Genomic DNA, 27,064 nt, shown 5'->3' with positions numbered 1-27,064 from the left:
GATATTGTGCCTATTAAAGCCTCCTTTTTTCCTTTGCCCTTTTGTTCTTCGGTGTACCACATTATCACACGCTGCACACATTTTTAAGTATTCTCCGTCTCAGATGCCCTTTGGGGGAAGAGTAGGAGGAGGATTTTGTGTGCTTTTTCTGTTGAGATATCCGGCATAGAACTGAGTGAAGGTAATTCAAGGTTTTCCTTCCCGTCTAGTCTCAAAGACAATCAGTTTAGGGTATTACTAATAACTAATCTGGTATAGGAGGATATATCAAGAAACTGTACAAAAGCCAGAATGCTGTATTTGCATCTATTGCGAATACAAAAAATAGAGTGAACACCAGTTTCCCTACATACTACATTCTATAATTACATCTCTGCATATCATGGGTCACTTTTATTAAAAGCATCATTACTACAGTTGGCAGCAATTTACATTTTATCTTACATGATAGCAGTTTTCAAAGGAAAAATAAAAGGACATCACAACAAAGAAAAACAATACATTTACAAAGTCATGTCTGTAAACTTCAAGGCTAGTTTAGAGCTGAGGTAATGCTGTTTTAGCTTTGTGGCTAAAGTAACAAAGTCCTTTAATTTAAAAAAGGTACCTGATTCTCACTTCTCTCACTCTTTATTTATTTTTCTATTTATTTTGTTTATACCAGTGCATTACAAGACCACGAGACAATGGAACTGTAGTTCTGTCTGGCAAGAACCCTCCCAGTAGGTTAATTTTCCAAAGGGACCCTTCACATTCAACAGCTGCCTTATTATTGCTGCGCCTCGGGACAGAGGCGTTCACACTAGCGTGGAGATTGTCAGAGTGTGTGGATGTGTGTGTATGCACAACGTGGGAACCCCCGTACAGTCCAAAAGGGAAACGAATGAGCAAGTATGATATGTATGGTAAATTTCATCTTGACCTTCACAGCAAAAAAAAAAAAAAAAAAATTAAAAGTTAAAATTAAAAAATTAAATATATAACTTCATACTTCCTTTGAGCAGCACTTCCTTCCATTAGTGCCACTCAGTTACAAATTGCTCTTTATTATAATACCAATGGTACCAAAAGAAAAAAAAAGCAGAGCATTATGTAAGTTTCCTTAAAAAGACATGATCACCTCTCAAATTTCATCTCTCCTAGGGATAATAAATAATGCACTGCACAATACTTAATGACCAAGATACCTTTTGACACACCTGTATAACATGACTTGGACTTTTTTTTTTTTCTTTTTTTTTTCTTTTGCTACACTATGTTACAGAACAGCTTATAAAACTAGGTATGAACATTAACTGTGAGTGTAAACAGTAGGACTACCACTTGTCAAAAGTTTTAAACACTTTAACTGGAACTGGTACTGGTTATTCATCATTTTCATTGTTTTCTATCTCGTCCCCCCCGTCGAGCGAGTCGAGCTCTTCACCCTGTGCTGTCTCGTCTTCGAGGACGGAGGACTCCGCAGTCTTGTCCAGGCTCTCCTCCGCATCGCTGCCTTCCAGGTTCTCTGCATCCTTAAAGGGGCCTCCCTCGGCCTTGTCAGCAGCCTTTTCTTCACTGGAACCCACGGCATTCTGGAGTCCGGCCAATGCTGGGAACCCAGGCAGCGTCAATCCCCCCAGTCCTGGAGGTAGAAACATGGATGGGTAGAAGAGGCCTGGGGCCATGGTGGACAGGAGGAAAGGGTTGAAGGCTAGCGGGTTGGAGGGCAATCCGGCCGGGGCAGTAGCAGCACCAACAGATCCATTCGCAGAGTCAGTAGCTGAAACAGCATCTGTGCTTTTCTCAGAGTCTTTGTTCTCGTCTTCGTTCTCCTTTCCTTTCTCTTCTCCTTTTGAAGTGCCGTCTTCCGGTTCTCCTTGACTAGAAGCAGTAGTGGTGTTTCCAGTAGCAGCTGAGAGAGGGCTGTTCAGCAGCCCGCCCAGTCCGAACACATTGGGCAGGCCTGCCATTCCTGGCAGCATCAGGGGCAGCACGGCAGCAGGGTTCTTAGCGTCGCCTCCGGCGGTGGCAGCTGTCGCCAGTCCTGGAGGGAAGCCCATGAGACCCGCCAGCTGGAGGGACTGGAGATTCTGGAGGTTCTGCAGGCTCGTCAGGTCCATCCCAGCAAACAGGCTGTTCACCAACAAGGGGTTGATCCCTGACGTGGAGGCGACAGCAGCAGCGGCTGCAGCTGCTCGGGCGATTTCGCTCTTGGGCCTTCTTCCTCTTCTGCTTGCTCCTTCTCCCCTCACCACAGGTCCAGTGAGAAGGCGGTCAAACATGGACTCGGGAACAAAACCCTAAAGGAACAACGGCAAAGGCAAACAATGGCTTCAGAGGTTGCAGAAGAAAACTTTATTTCACTGTGGGCACCTGTGATCACTGGAAGGGATGTTCTCAAGGGAAATAGGTCAGCCATCATTCCCATTCTAAAAGCTCAGTGGTAAAACTTAGGAAAGAAAAAGTTGTGTGTTCGTTATCATCATGCCAGCTTGCTGAATTGCAGAAACATTGTCCAAGGCTGCTCTATCACCAAGGTAAATGTCACGTCAGCTACTTCTGTCATGCAAGAACTAAGTCATCAAAAAGCAGCCGATGACTGGTGACAGTATGTAACGCATATACACAGCATACCACCACACCACCACGCTGTACCCCTTCGATGTGGATAATTTTCATGTGCAAATTAAATAGCTTTCAATTAAAAAAAACGACCATGGGAGAAAATTTATCAAATAATGAAAGTTATATACATTATAGGATTTTTATACCCATGATAATCTTTTCTTTTGGATATTTAAAAAATGAAATAATAGGAAAAAAGTAATTGAAAAAGATGGAAAATTGAATTAACTCAGATTACATGTTAGTGTCCATCCTAGAGAAATAAAAGTCATGTTTACAACAAAACCTGTATACAAATGTTTGTAGCAGCTCCATTTTAAATTTCAAAAACCTGAAGTCCACTCAGAGGTCCTTCTGTGGATGCTGGACTAACATGTGGAGGTATATCCAAGCAATGTACTATTCAATAATGGAACAGAACCAACTTTTAAGACACACAAAACCTTAGATGAATAATATAATAAGCAGAAGAAGTCATCTCAGAAGATTGCAGACTTTATATTTTCATTTTACTTTCTCAACAAGATAGAACTCTAGGGTACGGAGACAGGTCAGTAATAGTTAGGAGCTTGGGTCGGGGAGAGAGCAGCACAAGGAGACGGGCGGGAGGGAATCTATCCTGACCATAGTGGCAGTTCATGACAGTGATCCATGTCACAACTGATGGAACACACCAGCAGGAAATAGTCAATTACATTGTATAATCCAAACATATATAAAACAATCCATGTCATTAACCAGTAATTTTAAAATTGGAAATCACAATTAATACTCTTAATGAACTCAACCAGCACAAACTCCACTGTATAGAGGAGCTGTTCAATAGGCTCACCAGGAGCAAGTCCACCTCCAAGACTGTGAATGTGTTTCTACACAAGCCTTTTAAACCACAGGCAATTCACTTCAGATTAATGAGGTATTGATGTAAGAAATGATGATGTGTTAATGAAATAATAAAATCATGTACTATGTCCGTTCTTTTAAGATATGAATAAGTTACAGCTAAATAATCAATGGCCAATGGAAGATAAAGGAACACAGTTGTATATGGATACCATTCTAAAAAGAGATGCAGAGTTTGTACTTACAGACTGCTTAACTATATCGGTCCAGTCTGGAGCAACTGCAAATTCAGGATTTTCTTCTAGCCACCTGGGTAGATCCTTCATTGGAGGTGCCATAGCTCCACCCATCTGGGAAAGGCATTTTAGGAAGGATTAAAAACCCCAAAGTCTTCCCCCCCAACTCCCCTCATTTCTTCTTCCTGCCCCACCTGTATACACACGCATACACATACTCTGGGAGAAATGGAATTCTTCCTCCTTACAAACAATGGCAGGAAAAGACACTTCTTTCGGGGTTTAAAAAAAAAAAGAAAAAAAATCATGGCGATCAAGTCCCTTTTCCAACCTTTACCTTCTTCCCATTTCGCTTATTGACAACAGGCACCCTTTCTTCTCCTGTCAAAGTGTTTATATCCAATTTATTAGGATTTCGACATCGATGTCGTTTCTGTTTCGGTTTCTGAAACGAGGAAAACAGCACATCTGTGTTCTTCTGCAAAAGAAAAAATGCATTCAGTAAAACTGTTTTTAGCACCAACTCTTTCCTATACAAATGCCAAAGAGAAGAGTCAAGTCATTTTCAACTCTTATGGAGGTTTCAAGAACCATTTGAAGCATTCATAGGCTATACTGTTCTTTAAAAGGAACCCCAGGCCCTGGACTATCAAGAACTAAGCAAACATATAAGCTAAGAATCTGCTCAATCAATAACTCCTTTAAAGGTTTTGTTCAAAAGTTTAACTAATTTATGGTATTTAAACAACAAAACAGCTTTCTATAGTCCCTTCACTGATTTCTAGTCAGCAACTTGAACACAGAGACAACGTGAGATTTTTGTTCCCGAATCTTGTGTATTGATGATGTGATAAGGGTGGGGCAGTGAGGAGGTCTTTAACAGCAAGAACTGAGCTGGCCTAAACTAACCACAACAACAACAACAATCTGAAACCAAGACCCAGAACACTTTATACTTTTAAAAACACCAATCACATAAGTATAGGAAATAAAAGATTTGTGTTGCCAGCTAGCAAAGGGTTTGTAACCAATTGTCTAGAGATATTAACCACCTATTGCTTGATATTAGTCAATAAAATCTATGGCCATCAGGGCCTGGTGACATTTATCTGTAATCCTAGCAACTCAGGAGGCTGAGACAGAAGGATCTTAAGGCCAGCCTTAGCAACTTAATGAGGTCCTTGGCAACTTAGTGAAACCTGGACTTGATAAATAAAACAAGTTGGAGAAGCAGCTCAGTGGTGGGGAAAAAAAAAAAAAAATCTCGAGCCAAATTAACTGGTCAAATCTCTGAAATGGTTAAACCTTGTCTGAAACCCCCTAAAGTGCATTTGAGACTGTTACCCCAACAATGAGTCCACCTGGGAAGCACGCTACGGGAAGACCAGCTGAAGAAATCATGTCTCTTATGTGGGAGATGTGTAAAAATGAATAATGAACATCTACAAGTAACTCTAAGAACGTACTTCAGCAGGACAGAACCTGTAGCTAGTTTTTCTAATTTAAGAGACACAATGACAAGAAACTGGGGAAGGTTCAAAGAGGATGCATTCAAGCAAAAGGCAGAGGGACCTGTCATCAGGGATTTCCATGTTGGACGGGAATGAGGAGGCCTGGCCCGACAAGGTTCCTGCCAATTCTAAACTCCATAATACTTACTGGTACATAACTTGGCATGTCAACAGTGTAAGTAGGGTGCAGCTTCAGCCATTCAACTAAATCCTTATTTTTAGGAGCATCTTCCCCCACCAGCCTTGTCCCATCTTCCAGATTGATAACAGGGATCCGAGTGTCTGGGTCCAGCTGTCCGGGAGAAGGAATGTTTCTTATTGGTGGAGTTTCTATATCTTCTTCAAAAGCTTTGGTCACCTCAGCATCCTCCTGCAGAAAGTTGACAATGATCTGAATTCTCAGATGAAGACAGAGATCCTGACAATGTCCTATCCCAAGAAAACACTCTTAGCCTAATGGATCTTTCAAAGAGGGGGGAAAAAAAAAGTTCCTTGAAACAATGCTGGTTTTGGAATGACTATTAAATTAGAACACGATGCTTTATATCATTCTTCACAATGCAGAATTAGTAATTAGGCAGAAAACTCCAAGTCCGTCATGGCTCCATGCTTTGAAATGCTAGGCAAGCCACTAGAACACAATGTGGGCAACGGGGTCTGAGGTCAACAGGCACAAAAGGTGGGCTGAGAAGCATCTGTTCAAGGTATAGTTTTGTTGGTGGAGTGACATTTTGTGGTAGGTATGTGGCAATACTGGAAAGAACAACCCTAACAGAAGCCAGCATCCAGTTACTGGTCCTGAAACTCTATTCTCTCAACCTCCAGACCCCCATTTCTCTACTCCCACAGCTTCATCTTTTCCCACCATGGTCTTCCAACTTTCCTAAACGGTCTGATTCTAGTCCCAGCCCACTTCAATTCAATCTCCCCACTGCTACAGTGGAATGAGTTTCCCAAAATACCACTTTGGTTCGATATTTAATGCTCCCTTACTTAAACCACTGTGACAACTGGATCCCTTGCTTTCAGGGTAGTCCAAGTTCCTCAGCATGGCAACCCAGGCCCTCCACAATCTGCACCTGCCTTATCTCCAAGCTTCTCTCCGCTGAAGTCTGCCTCCTCACCAAGTTTCCCAGCCAGTAACTTCCAGTTCATCAGACACTGAGGCTCTCTCTTGCTCCATACCTCTGGCTCCTACGTGATCTTCAAAACTTAATGAAAATATGACCATCTCTGGAAAAATTTCCTCCTGGATCTCCCTCCACCTCCCGCCCATGCACTCCGCCCATATCCTCCTCCTTCCACTCCCAGTCTTCCTTTGGACTCAAAATGTACCTGGGGCACACCTTGGTCCTGACACACATATTACAAGTTGAGCCTCTCTTTGAAATGCTTGGAACCGGGAAGTGTTTCAGATTTTGGATATTTTTTAGATTTTGGAATATTTGCGTATACCTAATGAGATATATCCGGGATAGCCTTCAAGTCTAAACATGCAATTCATTTATGTTTTATATAACCTTTATACACAGAGTGTAAAGGTAGTTTTGTGCAATATTTTTAGGGGATCTACATTTTGACTGTGACCTTTCATGTGAGGTCAGATGTGGAATTTTCTACTTGTAGTGTCATGTTGGTTGAAAGTTTCAGATTTTTGAGCATTCTGGATTTGTGAATTAGGGGTGCTCCACCTGTACTTATCTGTCATCCTAACCCCAATTGTGAGAGGGCAAGCACCAATAACAGCAAGACCTTACTCTTTGAATCTCAATGCCTGTCACAAAAAACAAGCCCTGCTTCTACAATTTTTCTGGAGAGACCCTGACTTATCATGGCAGCAGGAAACAGTCTCCAGTTAGAGTGTTGACTAATGTAAGATTTTAGGGTTCACTCTGCTCCACAGTGCTGACTTTTACATTTCTTCCCACTCACTGTTTATAGATCAGTCAGCATTTTTTCTTGTATTTTATTTGCATTCACATCAACCCTATGACATCAAATGGGGAACTCCCCCACCAATTCTAAAATTTGGCAATTAAAAAAAAGCCTTCAAAGTACACTCCCCTAAAATCTATTAGGGGTTTTCTGAGGCTTGAGCCAGATTGCTAAATGTGACTTCAAAAAAAGAAAAAAAAAATCAACAAATTCTTTGAGATGGCCTAAGGTAAGTGAAGTGAATAAAGTCAGCCTCGAGTTTATTTCCAGGTAGGTCTTCACAATAGGAAAATAGCACCTGCACTGCACTATTAATTCCTTATACCTGGTCCCCAGATAAGTAGGCCTTATGGTACAAATACAAAACTCGAGAGGAAATGAAAAGAGGTGTCGAACTGTAGGAACTCCCCATTGTGCTCATGTGTATGGAGAAGAAATCTTTTCTGTCAATAAAGTAACAAAGTGCTAGGTAGTCTCACGCAGGAAGGCTAACCATCAGTGGGACAACTTTGCCTGGCTTCCACACCCTAGAATTGCATTCTAAATGTGGAACACACGTTCAGTCATAGCTGACCCATTGCAAAGTGTATTTGCCCAAGATTCTAAAAGTAACTGAATAATCAACAACTATATCCATTATTACAAGTAGTAAATGATTTTGAGAGTGTACCCTTAACCTCCTGTATACTTCTTTTTTTAGGTCACACCAAGGGGCAAACATTGCAGTGAATGCTATTTCATCATTTCTCAACCAGGCCTTTTCCTAACTTATTAAAAAAATAAAAAGTATGCCACCTGTGGTGGCACATGCCTAGAATCCCAGTGACTCAGGAAGCTGAGGCAGGAGGATAACAGGTTTGATTCGGCCTCAGCAACTTAGTGAGATCCTGTCTCAAAATAAAAAATAAAAAGGGCTAGGGATGTGGCTCAGTGGTTAAGGGCCCCTTGGGTTCAATTCTTAGTACCAAAAAAAAGGAAAGAAAAAGTTATTATTATTTACCAATTTTCTTGAACTTTCTCTAGATTTAGGAAATATAAAATTCAACAAATAATAAGGAGAAACATGTTAAACAGCCATCTTCTCTTAATCTTAAATTTTTGTGTTTCCCAAACTATCCCACTTCCCATGGAAAGGGGGTCATAGAGGCCTGGGTCCAATGTTGCTTCATTGACTGGAGTTTCAATCAATAGACTAAGGACATTGAATGCTAATTAACCTTTCAGGAAGACAGCACAAGTAATAGGAGTTCTTTGGTTTGGTAAAACCTTTGTATTGGTGAATTAGATGCCACGTTTTTGGGTGGCATGGTTGAAGCAAATAAAGGAAGAGAATTACTTTGATCATAATGCATTAGTTTCCTGCAAATTGAAAAACAACAGTCAAAAATCCATCGGCCCATACATTTCATTCAAATGTAAACTAGCAAAAGATTTTTAAAACATCCAGTCATGGAGGTGGGTGCATTTGCAATCTCTGGCTTTACACATGAACATAAATCTTAAGCCTGAAACTAAACGTTTATACTAATCTAATAGATGCCAGGCCCTAAACATCAATATTTTTTAAAAGACAAGCTTTTTTTCCACCTCAAGAATTCAGAGATAACAATCCTGGGCTCAGAAAAACTTGTTTTTGTACTGGGCTATCCTTCCAAGAACAATCGATACGTCAGAACCTTGGGAAGAATAAATATTCAAACTACACTTGGTTTAGGCTGAGTGATCTGTGTCAATGATTAACACAATCTTCCAGCTCTGAACCATGACTCTTCATTCTAATTCTGTTTCGCTGGTAGAAGAAGCCAGCTGTCCCACTACATCACTGAGAAGCACACAGCCAGCGTTGTCAGCAGGGCCCCTGGCCATCAAGGTGGGCACACACAGTGGAAGCCAATTCCCCAACTTACTGCACTCAAGGACGTCCGTTTGTGGCTCATGAAAAGCAGATCAAGGCCCTCCACGTTTTTCCTCCTGCCCCGCCTCCTCTTCATGGGAGGCTCTCCATCCACTAGGGAGCCATTAAGCAGATGCCTTGTGGGTGTGCGCGAAAGGCCTGCTTGGAGCAGTTCCATTTGAGTCTTAAAGGCATCGGACATGGGTGTCGAGACGTTAGGCAAGATAAACTTAGAAGTAAGAGATGAAAAATTTGAGGTAGAACTTGTTGCCTCTCTTGAGGCCTTTGATAAATCTACAACTTTTTCTTGTCCATTTTCGGAGACCACCTGAGACTCCCGCAGCTGGGCAACCATCTCCATGAGATTTCGCCTCTTGGCAGCTCTTTCAGCCTCAATTTCAATTTTTCTTCTTCGCCGCCGCCGCTGGCGAGGGACCGAGAGGTTGAGGGCATCTTCCTATTGAAAATGTCCAACAGAAAAGAGCTGCAATGAGCCAAACTGTACCTGCTATAGAGACTGGCAGCAGAAATAAGAAGCTTAGGAAATTAAACATTCATGACTAGGGACCAGAACGGAGGAAATAAGCAACCACCTTATTTCTAAACTGAAACAGTTAGCAGAGTGGCGCACACCTGGGACCCAGCTACTCAGGAGGCTCAGGCAGGAGGATCACTTAAGCCCAGGGACTTGGGGTCACTCTGGGCCACATAGTGAGACCCTGTGTCAAAAACAAGTAGCACCGGTGTGTGTGGGGGGGTGTTGTGGCTTAGTGGTAGATCGCTGGCCTAGCATGTGAGGCACTGGGTTCGATCCCTGGCACCACAAAAAAATAAAGACAAATAAAATAAATGTACTCTATCCATCAAAACTAAAAAAAAAAATTAAAACAACAACAACAAAACAAAAAACCAAGGATGACAAGCAAAACACAAACTCCCAAACCACATTAAGATTTGGAAGCGAGGCCTAATGGTGCACACCTGGAATTCCAACAACTCAGGAGGCTGAGGCAGGAGGTTTAAGCCCAGCCTGGTCAACTCAGCAAGGCCCTGTCCCAAAATAACAAATAAAAGAGGGCTGGGGATGTTGCTCAGTGGTAACAGCCCCGGATCTGATCCATAGTACAAAAAAACAAAGAAATAAAAGAAAAAAAATTTTTGCATTCTTTTTTCCTTTAAACTAAAAACACAAACCTCTAACTTACCTTTGATAACTGAGGTGAAGTGGTGATATCCTCACTCCCACTAATGCTGGCCTGCCCGACCATGGAGAGCTCGGCAAAGCTCCTCTTCTGCAAGGGACTGTCCACAGTGGTGGGTGTGTAGCCAGGGATGAGGCCCTGGAAATCAAACATCTGGCGCCTATTTACTGGCCATTTGCCTTTCAACACTGCTTCACAGATGTTGTCTAATCGGTTTATCATTACTCTATCCTGGAGGGAGAAGAAAAGTCACATGAAATTGTAACAAAGACCTGGTTAAAATTACTAGATAAATATATCCATCAAGATGTTAAAGAGCATAAAATGTTTAAAAGTCAATTGTGTGCGTTTATGTGTGTGGGGGTGGGGTAGGGTGGGGAGAACAAAGTAAGAAAACCAAACAAGAAAGTAAATACACAGAATCCACCAAAATGGCTTTGTTCTGATGAGGAGTCCTAGGTGGCTCCAATAAAGCAAGCTGACTGTTTTCCAACCATGAACACGAAACTGCAGAAAACATCAAATAACTGCCACCTTCAAAACACCCTCGTAGTTTCCCAGTGAACTCTCAAACTCCCCCTAGACCGGCTCGGGGAACGTGGTGGATGACAATGGGACACTGCACTCAGCATCTCCACGCAGTCGCCCAACAGATCCACAGGCTAGATCGCAGTGTGTCCCAGGAAGGGGGGCATCATTAGCGTCACTATTAATAAAGTTCAGCATTATGAAATGGGCACCAACCTAGGAATGTCAATTTGCATTCCCCACCTATTATCGCTTCAAATTTCATTGAAGCGTGCACATTAAAATTTTCTAATTACAGCTCTTAAACCAAGTTTCCATAGATTAAAAGTGCCTGCTACTATAAATCTTTGATCTGAAAAACTCCCTACAATACTCAATAAGGGAGATTAGCATAAGGTGGGTACAGAAAGGATATAGAGAGGGGTTCAAAATACCAAAAAAAAAAAAAAAAATCTTGATACTACTGTCAAAAATTTCACCTGTGAAGCAACATTAACACTGTGAAGATCTGCCTGGGGATGAGCCAACTAAAGCCTGTTTGGGGGTTGCTTGTTTTAAACCAGACAGTGCTGTTATGGTGATTAGGATAATGATTTCCCCACTCTAAGAAACAGACCCAAATGACACAGGGACTTATTATAAAATTATGCTGTTTAGCCGAAAATGTAATTTCCATTTGTGTCTTGTTACAGATAACATTTGGAATGATCTCATGATGTACTGGAGCAAATGGGCCACATACACTTTCAAGATGAATTCATTGAAACAAGAATCCACTGGACAACAAGATTCTACTAGACAACTTGTGTAACTGACCTAAAATGGCCCAAGGAACCAAAGATATGAATAGTTCTGTTTCTTATTATTTTTCTTCTGGGTCCCTTTTCTTATAAAGTGTTCTATAGATCTTTTTCTTTGGGCTTTTCCACATCATTCTCTAAAAACGTAAGAAAAACCCAGTCTTCACACATTGTGTCAAAGCTTACCTTAAAATTTGGAAGGAGGGGGTGGAAATCAAACTAGAAAGATTTCCTCTACCTTGTTCTCTTTTAGTCAACAAAATAGCAAAAAGAAAACTTGCCAACCTTAGGCCAAAATGAGAAGGCAAATGTTCTTTCGTGAAGGAGCTGAGCTACTGAAGGATCTCCATCCTCCATGTAGAATCCATCTCGGGTTTCATCCCTAGCAGTGCTCATAGAAGCATTGCTTTCTTCATCAAAATTCTTCCCTCTGGAGACAGCTCCTGCTGAGAAATGAGTTCATGCGCATTACTCACCACCAGAACATCACTGAAACTGAAGTTTAGAAATGACACAGTTAAAAATGGGAATACCAATCAGGCCCATTTTATTGAGTAGTTACTATACATCTCGAATGGCCCCGGGCCTTGTATAACTCTTTGTCGTCTAAAACTTGCATGACCTTCTGATGTCGAGGGTGCCGTTTCCATCTCATAGGTGAGGAAGCAGAGGCTTATAGAGGTTTCATCACTATTGGTGTGGCCTTGTACAACTAAATCTCACAGAAGACTGGAAGTTAAACCCTGTCTGTGACCCAAGAGCCTCCGCTCTTCTGCACAAGAACAAGGCCAAGCGTTGAACTGATGCTGAAGGTTCGAGCTATGGCCCAAGGTGGTGCCTTATTTCTACTTTGTGCCAGCCACAGCTAACTGCAACTTGAGGCAGGAGGATCCCAAGTTCAAAGCCAGCCTTAGCAACTGAACTTAGTGAGGTCCTAAGCAACTTAGCAAGACCGTGTCTCAAAAAATTTTAAAAAGGGGGCTGAGGATGTGATTCAGTGGTTGAGCACCCTTGGGTTCAATCTCTGGTACCAAATAAATAAATAAATAAATAAAATAAAACAATTAATAACATTTAATGACTCTCTTCCCTGACATTTGCCCAAATTAATATCACACAGGATACTTTATACACTCAACCATGAAGCTATCCTCTCTCCTTCAACTAGCAGCTAGTAAATGCACACAACCCTTCTAATGTTTGTGTGCCGTAAAGCAGCAAGAAGAAGACATTGAATCATGGCTGAAATCAACTCTTTGCAGAAGAAAATGGACACTAATTACTCTCTAGAGAAGGAAAAACCCAGTGCTGGTGGGGCGGGGCGACAGACTGAGCGAGCCCAGGTAAGGTGCTGTGAGTCGGCACAGAGCTCAGCTATCAGGAGTTACCTTCAGGCTGGGAAGACTCCTCTGACTTGTCGTCGTCCTCCAGCTTTTCTTCTTCATCTTCTTCAGAACCTTTCTCCGAGACAGACTTGGACCCAGGGTCTGCGCTGCCCTCTGCCCCTTTCAGCTCGCTCTTGATGGAGCTGGCCTCGGCTTCGCAGCCCTGTGCGCTGTCCTTGCCCCCACCCTCGGCTTCCTCTTCTTCTTCCTTCACCTCTGACTTCTCTTTGGCCGCCAGGTTCTCAGACTCCTCCACTTTGCCTTCAGCCTGCTCTGCTGCCTTGTCCTCGTGACCATGAGCTGACGGGACGACCGGAGGAGTCTGGCCAAAGCCCACTGCCAGTGCGTTCAAGGAAGAGACGTTACCTGCCCCTCGGTTTTGAGCAAAGTTTTTATGTGCATCCAAGAAGGACAGCTCAGGGTCGTTGAGGATGTGGTAGTCTGTGCGACTGACCCCATGCTTAGCAGCGCCCACCAGCAGGTCCCGGTCATGCTTTCCGCACTCCCACCACTCGGGAAGATCCAGGCTGGGTTGGCAGAGCTTCAGCCTCTCCCCTAGCTGCGGGTGATGCAGGACCTGCTCACGGATCTTCCGCAGCAGCTCAATGCGGTACAGAGTTCTAGAGGCTCGCTCCTCCGTGATGGGCTCAATCAGGGAGGCGAGGTCAGGCGGCTCTGCAACACGGAAGCACTTGTGTTTACTTGGAAATCCCTGAGCACACGGTAAACCATACGCTTCCTTATTTCTCACCACACTGGTCACCTAGTACCGAATGCCGCTACTAAGTGTTACCTACCATCATCTGGCTTGGCAGGCATTCGACACACCCGCCTACACATGGCCACAAAGCAGCTGAAGTATTTCTCCAAACTCTCGTCAGACTTTTTGTCAAGTCTGGCAAAGGCTCGGAACTGGTTCCAGTCAAACTGCTGTTTCACGGGGTCAAAAATAACCCCAAAGGTGGATACCACGCGGTAAAAATCAGCCTCTTCTCTCCTCGTCCACCTGTGGGGAAGAAGACACCATCACACTGGGGAAAAAGATACCGTTTGTTTCTTCCCCTCTTCCCCCAGACCCTACCCATGGCACTTATTTGGGGTTGGAGATCCTTTCTGTGCTGGGCACATCTCTGATGTGACTGACCACTGTCTCTGGTGGGGCTGAAAGGGCAGCCGGTAGGGAATGCACTGGGACTGGATTTGAATGCACTGAGACCTTAAAGAAACTCACTTTTGCCGTTTCTCAGATATAATAGCTTCCCTTTCCGCCTCTAATGCTCTCACTTCCTCCCGAGGCCGCCGTCTGCGCCGGTCAGTCTTCATTAGGGCCTCTTGCCTCATTTGTTGCCGTTTATAGCTGCGCTGATAGGCAGTAATGAGCCGGCGCAGACGCGTAGTCAGGGTCGAGGTGTTAGGCCAGTAAAGTTGGCCTAACTCAGCACTGCTCTCACTGTGCTTGCCTGGGGAAGTGGGAAAGATGTTTTTGAGATGTGCTACTGCAATCTTGCAACACACAGGATTTTCCAACCAAAAAATGACTCATTAACATTGAAACAACAGCGTGGGAAAGGGCATCTCAGTGCCCTCGTTTTAAAAATATAAATAAATAATAATACAAGTATAGAACTACTTCTTTTTCAACTTCTAAGGGAACTGAAAAACAAGTTTGTCAGTCTTACACAAAGAAACATACTTTACATTATGAACTACATGGTAAGGATCCATCCTGTAAGGGACTTACTATAACAACCTTGAACGTAACAAATAATCGCATGATTGTTGCCTAATGATTTTACATTAAGTACAAAGTCAATATTCTAAACAAACTGGCAATATCTCAGATTAATACTTAGCCAATGTCCTACTCCCAAGAGACTTTTTTTTAAAGACGCTTAAAATTTTTCACCGATCAGTATGAATATAAATCAATCATATATATATTAAAAAAAAACCCTCTATCATAAAGAAAGTCAATGTGAGGGAAAACTCAACCATAAATAAAAACTAAAAAATATTCACAAAGAGGTGGGTCAGCTTGGATGAAATGACATTTTAAGACACCACCATAGTAGTGTGGCTTGAGGCCCTGCAACATGAACAGTGGCTGTCAAGAGTTTTTCTGGGGCCTTACTTGCGGTGTGCATTTCCATGGGTTCTTCCTTATCCTCTGGAGGAGAATTTGCAAATTCCTTGAAAGCAAAGTAAGAAACAGTTACTTTAATTTGGGGTTTCATTTTGCTTTATCTTTTAAAGAAAAGGTCATTATCTATAAAGTTTAACAAGTCTTATATGGGCATATAATATTTTAATGGCACTGTAAAAGCCAATATACTCAAGTTCTTACATCTATTTCATCTTTGAATGGTGTTCTGGTTGGTTTATATTCTGGGTCTTCATCTTCTCTATCAAATTCTCCACTGTGTTAAAAAAAAAAAAAAAGTTTAAATCACACCAATAAGTCGGGGGGTGGGCGGGCAAGAGTAACAATCTGGCTAAATGCTACTTTTAATTCTGTGTTTGACAACAAAAGCAGATCTATCAGTATTTAAAACATGCAGGCACGGCAGGGCTGGGGTGGAGATGCTACTTGGAAAAGACAGACAAGTTTCCGATTATCTAGATGTTGTATTTTGTTTAATATTTTGTATATCATATCATTATGATATACAAATGGAACGTACTGGTAAACACTGCTGACGTTCAAATCAGACACAATACAGTGTGTAGCGCGGTATTAAGAACTGAACCCTGCTGGTAGATAAGAAACTGACATAAAGTTTATTAAAATTTTAAAATGTCCTTCTTACCCGTCACCGCCATCTGCTAGCATGTCTGTTCCTCTTTGCTCGGCGGCGATGGCCTTGGCATCGGGCATACCAACTCGTTCCAGAAAGCACAGTGCGGGGTCAGCTCGCATAGAATTGTACTTCTCATAGCCTGTGTCATGCCCACCAGCCCACAGAGGACGCACACAGAAACAAAGAAAGGCCCCGTCACTGTCAAAATCACAGCACCACCACAACACACAAGTTTGTTTCTCAGGGAAGATGACCATCTTTGGCCGAACAGACCTTGTTTTAGGAGAGCATTCTATAGACTGCTCCTTCTGAGGAAGCTTTGGGGGCCCAAGTTATACTTCAGGGACATTATCAGAGAATCACCACAAACACAAATAGGAAAAACAGGTTCAAAATAACTGCGGGATGCCTGGGAGGATTTCTGGCCCTATTTTTCCCCGAGATCTAATTTTGCTTGACATTTAAAAGGCTTCATAATGTTCCTTCATGACCTCTGCAGGGGTACTCCAAGTCTACCCCCCAACCTCCTTGTGAATAGCTTCAGTCCTGCAGGAACTTGCACGGCTGGCTGAAAAATCCCCGTATACGTAAGGCCAGCGAACCTGTCTTATTAGGTTTAGGATGATGCATGTCAGTAAGATGACACTGTTCCCTCTATGGTTTTCAAACTGCAATTTGCTTTTTGACTGCCCAAGTTGACTAGATGGAAAATGGCAGATCCCAACAGTGCACTGCGGGAAAATGATTTTGAGGCTGAGCTCACAAAACGCGGCTGCAGTACATAGGCAGAACAGCACAATTCAATTAGGATGTGTACTACAACACACCGCTCCTAACTGCTGTAGAGCCGCAAGCCAAACTGTAATCATGAAAGGTTTTATAAGCCATCATTCTCCCCTTTAGTCAGGCTGGGCTGCTGAGAATACCTCTGCCACCTCCAGAGAATTGGGATTATAATCAGGAATCGCTCACTGTATATATCATGCCAGTTCTGCATCCCCAGCCTTTCAAAGTTAACAAGGCTGCATCCCACTCAGGGGAGCCTCGAGTTCTCAGCACTGACATTTGTGAAATATTGCTTGGAACAAAGCCCAGGAGGCACTTGTACAGATTAATAGCAGAGGTTAAGCCCACCGTCCACTTTGACACTGGTTGGCAGAGTTAGCAAGGGAAGCCGTGCTGGAAGCAAAGTTTAGGGAGAGCTATAGTACAACTTGGCTATTATTAAAACAAATATGGTTTGGGTTTTATTTACAGCCAAGAAAGAAATGTTTTCTTCTCAAATGCTCAACAAACATTCAAAAACAGCATCTGATATTTACAGTTCATATTAGATTTTTAGTACAGAAAAACGGTAGACGTCAAGAGTCCTCTGGAACTATCCTCATTAATATTATGACTTTGGAAGAGAGTACGCAGAGTTCTAAATAAAGACAAATTCATTCTGTGGAGATGTATCAAACAGAAACGTCACTTACCATGTTTGAACACTCCAATTAAGAGGGATTTATCTGCTTCCTTATCCCACCAATCTGCAGGAACTTCTGCATGGAAAGGTTCAGGGATCCACACATCTGCTTCACTAGAAAGACAGCCATTTAAAAGGTATTTAAAAGAAATACTAGTATTAAAAAAGAATCCTAATTCCAAGTAGTGACTATGAGACCACACACTCGGGTGCCCCCCTCTCCCCAAGAAACATCTCATCGTGGTAAGGAGCATCCACCAAAGGTGAAGGGTAGGGCATAGGTGAGTTGCCCTTCACCATAACCAGAAATGAACACTTGGTACCCCAATTTAAGGTCATCTCAGAATACCAGTCATTTAGTTCAGACCTTCTTTTTACACAAACATGGACACACACACACACACACACACACACACAGCCATTCCCTCATTCTCATCACATCCCCAAGCTCAGAGGACAAACACTGCATTCAAGATGCGGAAAAGGAGGTTGAGCTACTGATGGTTCGTGAAGATTCTGAGACACAACCCGTGATATTTTCCGACTACCTGGATTACCTCAGAGAGGTGCAGAACAAACGTGCGCTTGCACCAACCTTGAGTCGGCACCCTCTAGGATCTTATCTGCCTGGTCTCCTATAACCTCTTGTCTTAGGTAGTACAGCATGCGGACACGCAGCAGGACCCTGGAGAGGAAGACAGAGGGGGAAAAAGTTCTTAACTTCAGGACTGTTTGCCAACAGTGGCTTTTGGCAGCTGCTGCTGTTCATCCATCATCCTGCCAAGGCTGATTAGCCATGCTGTATGGTAGGCTTGAAGCGTGACAGATGGTGGCACATAATCACCTCTGTGTGGTGCTTTCTGCTGGCTTCCAACAGGCCTGCCTGGCAACCGCTCACACTGCACAGAGAGGGACCGAGCTCAGCCCAGCCCAGGCGCACTTCATTGAGTTCTACCTAGTGCAGCTTGTGAAGTTTAGACACGTACCCTACCGTTGCCTCTGAAGTATTGAAGGAAGTTTGTAAACAACTGAGCAGATGGCTTTCAGTAACTGTTCTGCTTCATTATCTCATAAAATTTCCTCAGCTGCTGCCTTAATACCATTTTTGGAAGCACATCAGAAGTTGTAGGAATAAACGAGATATAAAATCTGGTTTTACTACCTTACAATAAACCCTCAATATGGAATGTCAGGTTTTTCAGATTATACAACTTTGCTTCCGAGAAAGGAAGATGGTGACGGGGGTGGGGTAGGAGGTGGGTCCTTGTTCTTCTCAAGGAACACTAAACCTTTTTTTTACTCCTTCTAGATTATATTACTCGGGAACCCATGTTGTAGCTTAGGGGAAAAAAATTACAAGGTAAAATGCATCCAGTTAATTGACAGTTTTAGTCATTTTCAAGGAAACTTTATTTTAAAATCCCTGCAAATAGCAAGGAACCTGACAGTCAACCCTCCTTAGATTTCCTCAATTGCTAAAATATAATTCTTTCAATTAAGTCCACCTGATATATCTCAAGGACCTCCATCTTCTCTGAAGGAAACATCCCCTGCTGGATAACCCCTGGTGTGCATTCTTGATTGAAACCTGAAGACCACCTTCTTGGTGGTGGGCAATTACACAGGGTGCCATTTCCCTAGCTGAATAATCCCATTACATACTTGCCTAACACTTTACAACCAATGTATCGCATTTGCATATACTGGCTCATTTGCTCTTCACAATAACCCTATGATGAAGTGGGGCAAGTTACAATTTCCATTTTATAAACACAAAAACTGTTGGTAACAGAAGACAAGTGGTATCTCCAAGGTCACAGAGTCACCTTGAACATGGAACACTCAGAACTCGGTCTTCTGACTATCACATCACACTGTCTCTCAGGACATGACAACTAGGGGCAGTATCACCAAAACAGACTATTCCTGATCAGACAGAAATAGATATTAGGAAACACACCAGCCTGCCTTCCTTCTCACCGTGGTTCTACTCATGGCCAATGAGGCTCTGGATGGACTAAGTTTGAGGTTGTAAAAATATGAATATATTCCAAGACAAGCCATCATTTTGGCTAACATCTTTTAATTTGTAAAATTTTCTTTTATTAACTCCTAAGATTACACATGGGCTGTCTCACACTGAACCAATGAAGGCAAAGTGACAGCCCAAGACCCCGTGGCTGGACCTTGTTTCTCTTCTGGGTAGAGAAGAATTTGCAGGGCCGCTTCTGCTTATGATTCAGGATGCTCAGAAAGGGTAGTTCCAAAGGAAATACCCTCCAGCTTTGGCTAGACTCTTCACAATTCACAGCAAAATTTGATACAGGGCAAGGGAACTTAATGGTTTCTCTTCCGTCTGGTAAAAGTCAAAGACTTCCACTTTGGGAGCAGTTTTAGCTCTAGGGAGACTTTCATGAACTAACTGTGAATGTCACCTTTCTTCGAGAGGAGAAAATTCAAACCAATACCGCTGCTGAGCTGAGTGCCCTGTGGAGTGCACAGTACTTGCCGGCTAAGGACAGGCAAGAGGATAGCCAGGGCATGGCCCCTGATCTGAAGAGGTGGGTGCTCTCTGAGGCAGACGGACACTACTATTACCCAATCCTCAGGCCTTATCCACATTCCTTGGGCTGTCCCACTAGTGACTGTTTCTGGACCAGCCCTCAGCCCAGGACAAAGCATGGCACGAAACTCTTCTGTCCCCCTCATCTCCTTCAATCCTGTTTTGGTGTCTCATGCCCTTGAAACTTGTGAAGTGGCCAGTTATTTTCTAAGATGTCCTTCTATTGGGTCTCTTTTCCCCATGTTAACATCTACATTTGCTCACTTTAGATCTGTCAAGATCTAACCTCAAGGCATGATCTACTGGGAAAGGGCAAGGGGACCGCTCATTTCATCTCAGAGATGAACTGGATGGCATCAACCGCCTTCTGAGACTGAATGGAAAGATCTGAAGAGCTCCTGTTACTTCTCATGCCCTAATTAGGGAGCTTGCACCATGGAAGCCTGTTACTGACAGTAGAATGGAAATTAAAAACCACTACCACCACACTGACATCCGGGAACAGGAGCCATGGTTCCCACACTAAACCACTTCACTTCCTTTGTTTGAATCCAGAACTCAAAAGGCTACTGACCCAAAGTTGATATGAACCACAAGGACATACAAAGTTTTCTAACAGCTCTGAGCGGGGTAGAAATATTGAGAGAGAACTACCAAGCCCCTGCAGTAACAAGTTTCTGTGACATCAAATGGTTTGAGGGAGTGGCTTTGAAGACTCCTGGGAGCCTCACAGGAATCCCAAAGAGGTGGTGGTTGGACTTCTGAGATGAGGTGGGCAGATGACCTTGGTGGTGAGAACAAGGGTGCTTGCTGCCCACGTCTTCTCCACCCTTAACTGGTCAAAGGACTTCAAATAGTTATTCAACTTGAGTTTCGGTTTCTTTAGTTAAATGGGGTTAAAACAGCACTCCTGTCAGGTGTGGTAGGCAGCACCTGTAGTCCCAGCTTCCTGGAAGGCTGAGGCATGAGGATCACTTGAGCCTTGGAGTTTGAGGCCAGTGGGGGCAAATATAAAAAGGCCCTATCTCAAAATTTAAAAAAAAAAAAAAAAAAAAACCAAACCCACCATTTCTACCTTAGAGAATTTAAACAGATAATTTATACCTAAAGCACTTGACATACTGCCAACATCATGTGCTCAGACTTTTGTCTTTTTAAAACAAAAATATGTGTTTGTTTATATTCTGCCTCATCCAACAGAGATCTTGATGCCAGCTCTATCTGACTCTCAGGAAGTGAGTACTGAAGACGTGGAGCAACTTGCTCAAGGCCACACAAAACTGAGGACTGGTCAAGCTGTTCAGTACCACGGAGGTCTACATTATTGATACTGAAAAATGTATACTGAGAATAAGGAAATAACATGTTAGTTTAATGTGGGCACAATCAACAGAGTTCTAAGAAATAAAATCAATACAGATTCAATATTCTCCAATTATCTTTGAATTTCTGGAAATAAAAGTAAAGAATATGATTCTAAACTCATAAGACCCGGCAACTGAGATATTATTAAAGCAAAAATAACATGTAAACTTGCCAGACCACTATGGAAGCAGGGTGGGGTTGTATAAAGCTAACCACAATTCTCTACCACACTGGCTTAAAAAAAAAAAAAAATCAAGTCATGTGCAATGTTCATAGAGACACTGTTCACAACAGATAAAGGTAGGAACAACCCAAGTACCCACAAATTGATGAATGGATCAACAAAATGTGACACATTTACAATGGGATAATATTCAGCCATCAAAAGGGATGAAATTCTGATATACATTGCAACACGAAGGGACTGTGAAAACATTATGCTAAGTGAAACAAGTCCAACACAGGACAAGTATTGTACGATTCACTTACGAGATGCCTACAATGAACTTAAGTGAATAGTGGTTACCAAGGGCTGGTGGGAGGGCAGTCACTATTTAACACAGGGTTCCTATTGGGGGCGATGAGAAAGTCTGGGGTACAGACAGTGGTGACAAGTACACAGCATTGTGAATACAATTAATGCCAATACGTTGCTTCCGCACAAATAGTTGGAACAGTAAATGTCACATCATGGTTTTTTTTTTTTTTTAAACCATATAAGAAGCGATCAATCACCTGAAGATATGCTCTTTGAGGACTTGGCAGCATGTTTCAAGAAAAATGGGGAGGTTGTACAAAGGCAGCACCCACCGAGTGTCATGGTTTTCACACCATATGTCTTACAGAACAAGCAGCAGCCGAGCCCTGCACCCCAAACACGTACTTGTTGCAGTGGTGCTTCAGGTGCTTCTTGTAGCTGTCCTCCTGGAACAGTGTGTCCGGGTTGCAGCTGGCCAGCCAGTCAGCATCCTGCACCACTGGCTGTGTGCTCTGAGCTTTCACCTTCTTCCCCTTCCTTCCCCTGGGCACTGGGGCTGAGAGACCTGAAAGAAGCATCATCATCCTGAGCAGCAGCAGCAGCAGCAGCAGCAGCAGCACTGAAGCCTTTGACACTCCAAGTTACAGTGTCAGAAGCAGATATTGTAAAGAGGAAAAGAAAGGGTCTGTGTTGTATCTCTTTATCAGGGTGTGTCACAAAGTTTCCAGTGAATGTCACCACATGAAAGGCATACAGCAGACCTACCAGAATGATTGACCAAGGCTCGAGTCTGGCCATCAGCCGTGGGTGTGATCAGATCCCAGATGAAGCTTTTGATATTCTCGTCCCCTTTATAATGGTGGAGACAGTACACCAGGATGGTTCGGCAAATGGTTTCTACATCTTGCTCCGTGAGTTGACGTTTGTAGCGTCCGTGGGAAAGGATGTCTGTCCACCTGCCCCAACTGTAAAGCAAATAGCTTGCATGCGGATGGTGCCTCTAAATACAGATCTGAAGTTGTACCTTAATAGTCAGGTACCAGTGTTGGGATATTCTGGTCAAAACTGTAATGTTTTCTATTAGGTGATAGGAAAGCAACCCAGGGTACAAAAGTTAAGCACACCCCCTTTCAGAGTGGGCCAGGAGTTCATTGCTCATAAGAGCAGGAGTTGAACTACCACCCTCAGGACCAAAACTGGATTTTCAAGGCAAAAGCAGGCCAGTGGCAGGCATTTTCAGGACATGAATGTAATCCAGGAGGCCCAGAAATTGTATGTGCTGCTTCCTTCTGCTATGGTTTATGTGTTTGGATGCTGACCAACCATTTGAGATGAAAGGTGACTCAAGGTAGCTCTGACTACCCCCCAAAAGAATGCAATGCTGAGGAGTTCAGCTGCCCCAATCCACCACAAAGGGACACACTCCAATAACTGGTGCAGGACTGTGAAAGGCTTTGCGATCCCTTTTGAAACAGGGAGTGGTGACTCCCGAGGACAAGAACACTGGTACACAGGTCCTTACATGGAAAGGGTGGGAGAAAAGTCTACCGGTAAAGGCAAACAAGTAACATCCTGCTGACCCTGACCATGCACTGTGTCACGGTCCCAGGCTGCACTCCTATGCTACCCTTTGGGAATTGTGGGTGTGACCAGACAGCAAACAGCATGGGTGAAGGAAAAGGCAGATGCTGCTCAAGACCCACCCTCCCACCCCTTACCCACTTAACAGCAGACAAGCTAGGGCAGTGCTTATGGTGCAAACAGTCCTCCGCTGCCTTTGAAGATAACTAGCTGGTGGCTGCGGCATAGGGAGGACTTGGTCTTAGCTGTAGGGAGCAGTATGTGTCCCTTTTCCCATGCCCTGCCTTTCTCCCTGGTCTGGTTTCTTACCACTCTCTGGTCCTCTCTGGCTCCTATCAGTTCTTCCAAACACAAGGCCAGCCAGTCTCAACTCCACGCCTTTGGACATGCTGCTCTCTTCTCCCTACACAAACTCCGACACTCCCTCTTACCCTGGCTGATTAATGATGTCTACCTGTTCACAGACTGTACCTATTCTGTGCAATTCCTTCTTTGACTTCTACCCCAGAAGTGGGGGGATGATACCTGAGTTGTGTCTTACAGGCAAGGTGCTGTGCTTCTGTGCTCCATCAGCCAAGTGATACCTGATACAGCAGCACAGTATACTGCCATTTCTGCTCACCCACTTGCCTGCCTTGAGCTATGCCAATCTTGGTCACACTGTATAAATGAGTCTGAGACCACCCTAGCCCAGTGCCCAGGCCACAGCAGGCGTTCCAAGAAGAGTGATGACTATGGGAGAAGGGTGGGCTTGACAGAGACAACATGCCCTGGGCATCCTTCTTAACACTGGGAGTTATTAACATGTTCCATTCCTAGGGTTTCCAAGAATGTCCTAGACTCTGATCATTAGTTGAAACAAGGAAGCAGGTGCATGTCACAAAGGGCTTAGGTGGGGAGAGTCTCCCACATAAGAATGAGCGAAAGAGGATCTTGGACTTGCATAGATAACGAGTATCAGTGGCAAAGCTGTTGAGACACAGGATGGGCTTTTGCTGAACTTCACATATTCCATAAACAAGCCTTCATTCACAAGTCACTGAATGGGGAGTTGCTCTTGGCAGTGGGAACAGCCTGTGCAAAGAAAAAGATGAAGTGGTCTGTCTGAACAGAGGCTTGGGTTGCCGGTGGGCAAGAACCAACAGGGCACACAAGGCCAGCTAGAGAGTTCTGTATGCCATGCAAACACACGTTTGTATCTATTCTGAACTAACTGATCCACTGGAAGAAATCACTACAGACAGGATCTCATCAGGGTGGCAAAAAGATTGCCTTAGTGGCAGTTTTATTTTAATGGAGTCTGCCTACAGTCCCACAATCTCCGAGAAACCTCTCATTTACTGATTCAGGTATTTTGTAGCACCCGGTCATACAAAGTACCCTGTGGGATGGCACAGCAATTCAGAGATGTTTTAGAGGTGGATCCAGCCTTTGAGGAGTCTGAAGTCCAGCAGGAGAAACACAATACATTCACAAAAGTCAAATGACCACTCATGTTTTGGAAGAATGTTTTGAGAAAAATGGGGAGACTGTGCAAGGGCGGGACCACTTGTGAGCAGAAAGACAAAGATGAACAAGTGAGAATATGGACTTTACTTCTAGAGACCTGTCCACATCCAGGAGGATCTGAATGACGTGATCACTTTAACCAGGTGACCCCTAAGCTGTGCTGAGTTACTATAGAAGCTTTCATTTGATTCACAAGGGGGGAGTCACACAGGTCCAAACACAAATCGTCTTCCGATACCACCTGGGAATTCTAACTACTGTCAGAACAAAATTCCACTTTACGTAGTGAGTCCACCTTACCCATAGACGAGCAGATTCTTCTCGACTCGGAAACACTCGCTCCTGGCATAGCCCTGTGACTTATCCTGGGGCCGCCGTGGTTTTGCACAAGGCTTTTCTTCTGAATCACTTTCCAAGTCTGAGAACTCCATCAGCTCGTCCTCCTTCACTGCGCTGTACAGCCTGGTCTGTTTTCTCACTCTTGGAGTGTCGATAACCAGGTTGTTCTGACAAAAGAGCAGATACACTTGAAACTTCTGAAACAGCGACCCTTGGGTTACATCAGACCGACATCTGAATGGGATTTCTCACTCACCCTCCCGTTTAAGGCATCAATGTCCAATTCAGCCTTCTTAGCCCACTTTTGCCAGAAATTTGGATCATCCAAAGAAATATCTGTCCTATTTCCAGATGCAACAAAACTGGCCTAAAGGGGGGGGGGAATGAAAAAAAATGCATTACTTTGAAATGCTTTTCTCATGGTTAGAATGCAAGGCAGATTTTGTTTATTCATTCACTCAAGTATGTGTGTATGCTTCTCCACGTGTGCCAGACACTACAGTGAATGGACCTGGGATGTGAGCCTCCTCAGGCAGCCTAGCTCACTGTGCAGAGGCCCAGACAGACCAGGAAACAAAGGTGCACACCTCAGCATGAAAAGTGACAGGGAACCGAGGTATGTGTAGGTGCAGGTAACACAAAGAGGAGGGTCACTTACTCTGGCAGGCCATTTCAGGGAACTGAGAAGCAAGGGGTCTCCTGGAAGGATGATACTTGAGCCATACTTAAAACATTCATGAAACAGGACAGCATTGAAAATATTTTTTGGCAGAGCATATGCAAAGGTACAGAGGAGAGGAAAGGGGATGTGGGTACTCAGAAAAGAGCAGCCCAAGGGCAAGTTGATGACAGAGACAGAAGCCAGATCAAGCAGGGCCCTGTGTGAGCTGTTAATAGTGTCAGAATTCCTTCCTCAGGGAGAAGTGAGCAATTTGAAAATAAGGAGTCCTCTAAAGATGGACACCATCATGTCCAGAGTCAGTGTTAGATCATACCAGTGTCTCAGCAGGAGAGTAGAAAAGGCTGCTGTAGTTGTTCAGAGAAGAAATAAGGAAGTCAGAAAACAGATACCATTAAAATGAAGAAAAAAGAAGCTGTCTAGAAAGCCATTCTTTAAAAGGCAAAATTTAATGGAAACTCTGGGTAAATATGAAGCATGAAAAAGGAGGAGGAAGCCAGGAAGAAGGAAAAAAAAAAAAATCAGTATTCAACTCTGTCACCTGAATGGCGTTACTCAGGCAGGCAGACAGGTGTGTGGGTGTGTGTATGTGTGTCTTTTAAGGTGTGGAGGAACAGGGGTGATGAGTTTGGATTTTGCCTATATAGTGCCTGTGACGACTGAGGTTAAAAACCTCTTTTAAGAGGCTGAAAGATGTAAAAGAGAAGGGGCTGTGTCACAGAACCCAGAGAAGAGCCGTTGCAGACTGGAACAGGTAGAAAGGGAATCCTGGGCATACCGAGCAGCTGGAGCCCGACCTCACACCACACACAAAGCTCAGCCCATAAGAGACTGCAGACCTGACAGAGCTAAAAATGTAAAACCTGTAAGAGGAAACTCAGGAATGAATCTTTGTGGGCTAGACAACACGCTAAAAGCACAAGCGATAAAAGGAAAAAAAAAAAAAAACTGGAAACTGGATTTTTTTTTTTAAAGTACACACACATTAAGAAAAAAAACTAGGAGAGAATATCTGTAATCTACTATTAAACCTTTATCTAGAATATATGGAGAAGTTATAAAACTCAGTAATAAAAAGACTAATTCCTCAAAAAAAAAATGAACAAGTATTTCTCCAAAGACTATAAATGACTAACAAATATAAGAAAATGCAGAGTGGGAGACCACATCACACCCACTGGATGTCTGTAACTAAAAATCAAATCATCTAAAGTACTGGTCAGGCTGTGAAGAAAATGGAATTCAAATATACTGCTGGTGGGAGGGGAACATGGCATAATTTTGTTAGCAAAAAGTCTAGTAGTTCCTTGAAGAGTTAAATTTGAGACATATGACCCAGCAAT

At 43.3% G+C, this 27,064-nt stretch overlaps 1 protein-coding gene across 3 annotated transcripts in view; it reads right to left on the bottom strand.

Annotated features, from left to right (window-relative positions):
* Positions 1 to 380: 380 nt before the first annotated feature.
* The window catches only part of Chd7 (chromodomain helicase DNA binding protein 7), a 184,066-nt gene continuing 157,382 nt past the window's right edge, over positions 381 to 27,064 (bottom strand). For 2 of the 3 annotated variants that reach the window (XM_026390793.2, XM_077801441.1), the window contains exons 20-38: positions 25,299 to 25,409; positions 25,004 to 25,209; positions 22,379 to 22,578; positions 22,019 to 22,178; positions 17,803 to 17,892; positions 17,218 to 17,321; positions 15,749 to 15,878; positions 15,286 to 15,358; positions 15,073 to 15,130; positions 14,173 to 14,401; positions 13,739 to 13,947; positions 12,945 to 13,616; positions 11,842 to 12,002; positions 10,232 to 10,459; positions 9,040 to 9,483; positions 5,346 to 5,567; positions 4,024 to 4,164; positions 3,696 to 3,800; positions 381 to 2,282 (exon numbers count right to left, since the gene is read on the bottom strand). In XM_026390793.2, coding sequence (XP_026246578.2) covers positions 1,365 to 2,282; positions 3,696 to 3,800; positions 4,024 to 4,164; positions 5,346 to 5,567; positions 9,040 to 9,483; positions 10,232 to 10,459; positions 11,842 to 12,002; positions 12,945 to 13,616; positions 13,739 to 13,947; positions 14,173 to 14,401; positions 15,073 to 15,130; positions 15,286 to 15,358; positions 15,749 to 15,878; positions 17,218 to 17,321; positions 17,803 to 17,892; positions 22,019 to 22,178; positions 22,379 to 22,578; positions 25,004 to 25,209; positions 25,299 to 25,409 — 4,461 coding nt within the window. In that variant the 3' untranslated portion in view covers positions 381 to 1,364. The remainder of the gene's footprint in view (positions 2,283 to 3,695; positions 3,801 to 4,023; positions 4,165 to 5,345; positions 5,568 to 9,039; positions 9,484 to 10,231; positions 10,460 to 11,841; positions 12,003 to 12,944; positions 13,617 to 13,738; positions 13,948 to 14,172; positions 14,402 to 15,072; positions 15,131 to 15,285; positions 15,359 to 15,748; positions 15,879 to 17,217; positions 17,322 to 17,802; positions 17,893 to 22,018; positions 22,179 to 22,378; positions 22,579 to 25,003; positions 25,210 to 25,298; positions 25,410 to 27,064) is intronic. The other variant, XM_026390794.2, reaches the window with a different exon arrangement.

The sequence above is a fragment of the Urocitellus parryii genome, chromosome 7 (genome assembly GCF_045843805.1).
Source record: "Urocitellus parryii isolate mUroPar1 chromosome 7, mUroPar1.hap1, whole genome shotgun sequence".
Lineage (NCBI taxonomy): Eukaryota > Metazoa > Chordata > Mammalia > Rodentia > Sciuridae > Urocitellus > Urocitellus parryii.
The sequence above is the reverse complement of the archived record's forward strand: the minus strand, read 5'-3'. Positions and strand labels throughout refer to the sequence as shown.